This window comes from Gopherus flavomarginatus, chromosome 14 (assembly GCF_025201925.1).
Source record: "Gopherus flavomarginatus isolate rGopFla2 chromosome 14, rGopFla2.mat.asm, whole genome shotgun sequence".
Lineage (NCBI taxonomy): Eukaryota > Metazoa > Chordata > Testudines > Testudinidae > Gopherus > Gopherus flavomarginatus.
The window spans coordinates 3,509,695-3,517,631 of NC_066630.1; the positions used below are offsets into that span (position 1 = coordinate 3,509,695).

The 7,937-nt window shown below is 44.0% G+C and overlaps 1 protein-coding gene across 1 annotated transcript in view; it reads left to right on the forward strand.

Annotated features, from left to right (window-relative positions):
* Positions 1 to 7,937, forward strand: part of FANCA (FA complementation group A) — a 62,986-nt gene that overhangs the window by 54,704 nt on the left and 345 nt on the right. Inside the window, 7 exon segments of the mRNA XM_050923279.1 lie at positions 948 to 1,060; positions 2,004 to 2,145; positions 4,221 to 4,283; positions 5,339 to 5,444; positions 5,980 to 6,055; positions 6,717 to 6,873; positions 7,326 to 7,418. Coding sequence (XP_050779236.1) covers positions 948 to 1,060; positions 2,004 to 2,145; positions 4,221 to 4,283; positions 5,339 to 5,444; positions 5,980 to 6,055; positions 6,717 to 6,873; positions 7,326 to 7,418 — 750 coding nt within the window.

Sequence of the window (7,937 nt, forward strand, 5' to 3'; positions counted from 1 at the left end):
ATTTCTAATATACGGTGCAAACTTGTCTTCTGGCCAGTAGTCCAGAAACCCATAAGCACAAATAAATTATTTTTTCCCCTGTGCCTAATTCTTCAGTCAAGTTTCTATTTGCTGCTCTGGTGCTGATGTCCATGTCTGTAGCAGTTTCATGTAGTTTGTGTGCTGATTATCTCTCCAGGACAGCTAGGCCCTGAGCTGCTTAGCACACTTCCTGCTAAGGGAATGTGAGTGTACTGATGGAGAGGCACTGCCACAAAATACCTTTTTATTGATAAAGATTTAATGACCTTGCACTGCTTCATCTTTGTGAGACACCACCTGCTTCTTTATCTACACACAGTTCAGTCAGCCCAGAACTATTCTTAAAATAAGAAAATAAAATAAATAAAAACAAACAAAAAAGAACCCCAACATTCTGATAGCCATCTGGCCAGCATGGCTCTCAGACTTCACCAGAGATCATTAAAAATGTAAAAAATACAAACCCTGCTTTTTAACACTATAAAAGCACCCAAAATATTACATACAAATTAGTCAGTTATCTAAAATCCCACACACTTTAAGTGTCACAGCCTTCAGAACACAGATATACCATGAAAATAGCTACAGGCATCAGCCAGAGACACTGTCCCATGTGCCTTGTGGGAATGATGGAGTAAGCAATCAGAAATATGTAACCCAGGTGGGACTGCATCATCTTCTGTATGGCTGAAGGGAGGCTGAGAAAAAAAAAATCCCTCCTCAGAGTGACTCCTGTTGTAAGAAGCAGGAATGGGCAGCTAGTATCTTGCTGATTAACAAACACAAGACCGCAAAATTGCAAAAAAAAAGTATCTTTGGGGTGTTCTAGATGCTGTCCGTCCTGGCCTACCTACCAAACGTAGCTACCCTGGTCTCACTCCCTGTGCTGCGATTGCTAACTCTCTTGGTTTCCAATGTTCTTCTAGCTGTGGTGGCCGAGGTTGGAGCCAGTGCTTTGCTCCCAGTGGAAAAGGCTGTTTGGGGCTCCACTTGCACAGGAATTGCAGAGACTGAGGAAATGCCAGCATTCTGCTACTAGGTAAGTCTGAGGAGCCTGAATATCAATCAGATTGTAGGCAGAAATGAGAATGCACTCAAGGCAATTTATCTTTCTGTGGAAAAATGAAATGTGCGAGCCAACTCTCTGAAAGAGATTGCTGGACTTTCCACTGGCAGTATGACATGCTAAGGGGGACAGGAGATTTGCAGGACAGCTTTATACATAGATTCATTTGTGGAGTTTAAGGCCAGAAGGAACCATTATAATCTCTTAGTCTGGCCTCTTGCATAACACACGCTAGAGAATTTCACCATTTCATCTTGGGAGAGTGCCAAGCAGTACAGGAAAATATAGGTCCTTTGTGGAATAGAATAGAAGACCAGAGTTATTGTTAGACAACAGAGACAGGAAAATAGCCTTGTGCAGTGGCGGGGAGTCAAATTCTTTACCCTTGATGTGGTGCAGCCTCTCTGATACTCCCAGTTTTCATGAATCCTCATATTGGTGCTGTGCTGCACATCTGACTCTCTCTCCCAAACACCACTACTCCCTCCTCTTCAGGGTACTGCAGCTTTCCTGACTTACAGCAGCAGATGGGGAGAAGTGGAGACTCATATGTTTGACACTTCTAGCTGACGGCCCTTGTAGGCAATAACTGGATGTTCCCATTCTGATAATCGTTCTAGTCTTAAAAGCTAAAATAATAGATTTTTTGAGCTAGGAAGCTTGTGACTGAACCATCCCCAGATGTGACCTTTGGTCAGATGGGATTGTGGCCATACCAAAACCTTGGGCAAATGTTTTGGAGAACTGCCTATATGTAAGAACAAAAGTTGGGGGGGAAAAGAGGTCTCCCAGGCAGAAAGACTTTCTCTCTTGATCCCTTACTCTATTGTGGCCTTGAGTCGAGGCCATGATTTCTCTCCTCACTCTCACCCATGGGTATCCCTCTCCTGAATGATTACATTGTTTTCATCCCCAGCTTCCTCTCTTTAGAAGCAGAATTTTCTCTCTCTGATATACCCTGGATTTCTGCGGCCTTTCTACACTTCACTTGTCAACAGCAAGCAGCACATGGAAGAATGAGAGACGTGCTGAAGAGAGTGGGGTCTGACACAGAGCAGGCAAGACTAGACGTCTTTAACTCTTTGCAGTTCTCTATTTGCAATTCTTCTTAAACCATTAGTAAATATAAACTTGATTTTATTTATTTGTATCTATTTTATTTTTTGTAACACTAAGAGAAATAACTGCCCAGTGCTATTGTCTTGTCCCCTGTAAACCTTGTTGTTAAATCTGGTTTCTGGGAGGGATGTGGCACTAAGTTCCTTCCTCTTCTCCCACCACTCCCATGGGTAAAGTTGGGTCCGCTTTGTATAAATTAATATGTTGGAGTTTTCTGATAAGTGAAAAGAAGAAAGAAAACTCTTGCCCACACACTCCAAAACCAAAAGTCAGGGGAGAGTGCTGAGATGACAGCTGGGACCAGTGGGGCTGCAAGTTTCCTGCCTGTGTAAGGCAGCATGGGTGAATTCTGAAAGGAATTCCAGCTTGGCCTGCTCAGCTCGGAGGTTGATGGTTGAGAAGCGTATACAGGACATGAATAAGGGCACTCAGCAACGCCGAGAGGAGGAATTTTCCCATGGGTGGCTGCCATTTTGCCCGATTTACTTGGTGTCCTTAGTGCACAAGGATTCACTTTCCATGTGGAGAGGAAAAAAGAAATAGCTGGACAATCAGAGCAGTTTAGTATTTTTTCAGGGGAAAAGAGTTGCTGTTGCCCCAACTTGTTTTTTTTTTTAAATTACAGTGTGTTCTCTCAATGCAGTGAAGTTCTTGGAGAAATCTTTTTATATTGACAACTTGCATTTCAAAATATATAACAAAATTATCCCTGTACAGGTAGTAACTTACATGAGTGGGAAATAAGCAGTCTGCCTTTTCCTGCCATTGGGTCAATGATTACTACTATTGCTATTTATGTACGCTGTGGTAGCTCTCAGAGGCCCTAGTCAGGGATGAGAGCCCTGTTACGCTGGGTACTGACCACACATAAAATGAAAAGACACCTCCTTTCTCAGAGTTCACATTTAAACATATGGTGAAGACAAACAGGAGGAAGGACAGGGTAACAGTGCAGTGAGTGAGTGGTTAAATGAATAGCAGTCAAAACAAAACTGTCTAGCCACTGATCTAGGGTCAAATTCTCCTCTCTTACAGCAGGATAACTGCCCTGACTTCAGTGGAGTTGCTCAGGTGTAATTGTGAGAAGAATTTTTTCCACTGTGTACAGGGTTGGCATTGTGTTGTGCAGCTAGAGAACCGTACTGTCATGTGAAGCCTGGAGTGTGTTGTTTGGATCAATTAGCCCTGTCTAGGAATGGAACAGTGAGGGGAGTTCCATATACCTCATTCCTATTTAGTCCTGGCTTGTTAGCAAATTATTTATATTTTTCCTCATTCTGTCTCTCTGCGTCTGTTGGATTTCAGTGGAGTTAAAAAGTGCACCCTGCTTTTTCCCCTCCAATACCCTACTCTATAGTGTACGTAAATCCTTGACAGATGAACCAGCCAAAGATTTCTTGGAAGGAAGGAGGCCTGGGTTCCTATTTGAATAATGGCACAACTGAAAATCAGGGTTGGTCTTACCCTGATCACAAAACCACCCCCCACCCCCGTTTTACCTGAATGGCAGAGCCCCAGAACAGGAATAATAGGCTTGTTGTATGGTAGGACTGAGTACTGCCAGAGTTGGGAGGGGTGCTTAGCATGTGCTTGCAATATGCTTTTGCTTGGGCAGTACTGTGCCTTCCACAGCTTCCTGAGTGTTGAAGATCACTTATATCTGTGGATTTGGGGAAGGCTGTCAGTTCTTTTTGATCACTGACTTTCAGTGAGCCTCATTCCTGCTGTTAAGAATTTTATGTGATTAATATGGAGTTTTGCCTTAAGAAATGGACTCTGGCTTCAAGACTTCCAGTCACTGCTACCCCCATTTCACCTGCTGTATCCACTCCCAGAGTGCTGTGCAGGCTTGGGGTCCTCTTGAGCCACAGTCTTCCTGGAAAGAATCCCACTGCTTGTAACAAACCCAGAACAGCCTTGGGACATGTTTGAGGGGCTGGCTTCATGAATGGAATGTACACATTTCAAGTCAATACAGATAGCATCAATAATATACAGCCTTTTTCACTTGTAGCTCCTAGTGTGCCTGCTGTTCTTTTCACTCATGGATCTGATCTTGACCAGATTAGCACCAAAGGTAAATCCAAATCTCTGTCTCATTACACTGTATGGGTTTAAAAGGCTGGTCTGCCACCTCAAAATCCCTTAGGCCAACACTATTAAGCTTGATGGGTTCCTGCTGCTAGAGGAGGGAGTAAGGAATGTCCCAGGCAGAGCCTGATGCAAGTCCTTGCTCTCCCCTATCTTGTTCATAAGCCGAACACAGCAGCCCTCCTTTAATTATGACACCACCTTCCCCACCATTAATGTGTCTTCCTGGCTGATTCACAGTTTTCAGACCTTCCCATTCAGTGGACTTTATGCCTCACTCACCTACCTACTGCTTGAACTAATACAAATAATGCTGCTTAGCCTTTGTATAGCATTTTGCATTTATTATTGGTCACTTTCCATAGGGCATGAAATAGACACGGCACTTTACAGGAGATAATGTCCCAAAGAGGGAGCAGAATCCCTGTCCTGACAATCTAACAACTGAGACCAAACAGAGAGGTTAGGGATCATAGCAGCTGAATTACTTTGTGCAACAAGGTTTTGGGGATTTCTTTTTAAGGGAAGGTGTTTGGCAAAGGTTGATCTGAGAGGCTGTTCCAAGCAGAGGGGTGATGTGAAAGGAGTCTTGGAGACAAACTGGTCAGGAGAGAAGCATGAACGGTGGGAGAAGATGGGGTAGAGCTGGAGAATGCTGTCTGAATGCTAACTAATGCTCTGTGAAATAAGTGGTGACGTTCTCCCTTTGAAAGATGCTGAGGGGAAGTGACTTGCCCAAGGCTCCGTGCTGAGAACTGTTTGGAAATGCTTTGGTCATAGGCTGGTCCTTACTGTTACTTTTTCTACAGCTTTTGATAAACTGCTGGTTACAGCATGCTTTCTGCCCTGGGCCAGGGGGATCTTGCACCTCCGGCATTTGACTGTAGAGGTGGAGGAGCGCTCTATCCGTGCCTTTAGTATTACTAATCCTGGCACTGACACTGCACTTAATAAACATTCACTATTACTAGGGCAGTTCTCCGATTGAAATGTAACCACAATTCAGTAAGGGGTGTGCATGTTCTTTTCTGAAATATACAGCAAGAGCCAGAGGTTCAAAAATCTTTGGAATGGGGCCTGGAGATCCTCGGATGCTTGGAAGAGCAAGGCATATCCTGGCTAGCTCTCTTTCACTCAGCAGAGAAAGGTGAGTAGAGCTCTCCTCCCGAACTTGTGGGAATGCAAAATTTGGTACCAGGTGCTTTAAGGGTTCACCTTTTGGGTTTGGTGAATATATCTGTCTGAAGGAGCCTCTCCACCCTGTAAGCAGTACAGAGAAAAAAGCCCCCTTTGGGGCATAAAGAAACGTTTCTGACTCTAGGTTTTGACGTGGTAGCACTTTGACTTCTACCAGCTGCTGTGTCGAGGGGAGCCCAGTGAAGGGTTGCTATTCACCGAATGTAACAAATTGCTGTTTAGACCCAAACAGTTTAAACCTTACAGTAGCTGACAATCAGTATGAATGTTACACAAATTTACTGTGCCACCTGCTAGAGACAGGCTTGAAAACCATCAAGCACTCCTCCGCAGGAGTGACTTGATCCAAACTTCAGATTATGCACTGTCCCCAGCAGTTGCCTGGAAGGAACTATGCCCAGCATCTGCACTGCCGTAGAAGTACCTGGAGAGACCCAATGATGATCTAAGATATTTTACCCTTCTCCTGTCTTTGGATATTGCAGGCCGTGGACCTTATCAAATTCTACATAGTGCGGCCTCAGACCAATACGTCAGCCTGTTACCTATTGCATTCTACAGGTAACAACAAAAAATGTGAAGGGAATTGTTTATGGGAGAAGAAAGTGGTTGGCTGCTCAGATGCCCATTTCTAAGCAATTCTATACATGTTCTGTGATTGAGTCGAGCTTAGACAAATGTGGATGCAGGGAGAGAATTCCTAATGGGGATAGTGTGATAGAAAAGTTTGATTGCCGTGAGTTTGGGATGGCTGTATTACTCCAGAGCAAAGATACCCCACCCAACATGGCTGGGATGGCCACTTCAGGTGTAGCCAGTGTCTTATGGGTGAAACAAACTGGTAACTTGCAAAGCTAAGAACACTTGTAACCCTCTGAAAGCCAATGCTACTTCTGTTTGATAGTCCATGAAAGCTTTCCCTGCTCCCCAGGACCTTCTTGCAATCATACTGTTTTCATCAACTCAGCAGAACTATGATTTCCAGACGGTGTGATTCCATCTTCTCTTGCTAGAAGTGTCCATTCACACTTCCCTGTGTTCCAAGGGTGGGAGTAGTGTCCAGTGCTGAATACAGCAAGTCTGATAGTGAAATTCCACGTGAGGTGGTGAAAATGCTGGTTGCACCTTTGTCCCTAACGTGTTTAAAGATGTATGGTGAGATGCTGTTGAGGGACTGCTTCTTGCACTGTACTCATTCTATATTTTGTGTGATTCCCTCTAGCCTTACCCCCTGCTTTCACCAAAACCTACTTAACCGAGAGCAAACCTTCCTTTACGTTGCTGTTGACATGTATACCCAGCTGCTTCGACTCTACATAGAAGGGGAGAATCCTCAGAGATCAGATCATGGGGGACAAAGCCTACACAGCGTGAAGCATGTGAGTGGTGGTCATTCTCTTCTCTTACCTAACTGAAATTTACTTTGAAAGCCTCCTAGCCACAATACCATTTATTCTCTTGCCTGTACAAAGTATATTTACTTTTTGAAATGGCTGACATACCGTTGCTACTTGTACAGTACCTAACCCAGTGTGGCTCTGATATTGCTTAAGGCCTGGAGGTGCCAAAGTCACACAAATAATTGTCAGTGTGGCATAAAAGAGTGATCAAGTTGGAGTGCCATCATAAAATAGACATGCCCATTAACCTTGCTATTAGGACTTGAGTGCACTTTAATTTTACACATGGTGAAGTTATGTACCTAATCTGTAACTAAGATAAACTAAAGTACCTAAGCCACTTGTAAAAGTCAACATTCTTTTACTAGAGATGAAAGTGAGGATTTCAAGTGACTTTGCTTTTTGTCCTGAACCTGATGTCTTTTCACTAGGTGGATTCTTTAGAGGTGATAACTAAGGCTCGTCAATTTCTGCTACATTCAATTGCACGGTGCCCTAAAAAGAGCTTTATACATATACAACAGGTATGCTAAGTCTACCTCCTTTTCGCTTTTATCAAGCCACTGTAAGCTCCTGCCTAGCCTCCATTTGGTGTCAGCATGCATGCAGCCCTCAGTCTTTTTTGCAAGACTAATCATGAACTAGTGCTGTCCACAAACCATACAGCATTTAAATGCCCCTTTCATAGTACTTTTCTGTACACCTCTACCCCAATATAATGCAAATTGGGATATAATGCAGTAAAGCAGCGCTCTGGGGGGGGGAGGGCTGCACGCTCCTGAGGATCAAAGCAAGTTCGATATAACACAGTAAGATTTTTTGGCTCCTGAGGACAGCGTTATAGCGGGGTAGAGGTGTAGTACAGATCCACTGTTTGTGTGGAGTCGGCTGTTGCATGACCCCAAACCATGCTGTCTCTTCTCTAGCTGAGGCATTTTGGGAAGTTTACTGTAAACAGGCAGGCTGAGTTGGTGCTGATCTTAGCTTGCTTTGAAGAAGCAGTAATGGGCCTCTAATACCAGTTGCTTTCTTTTTCCTCCCAG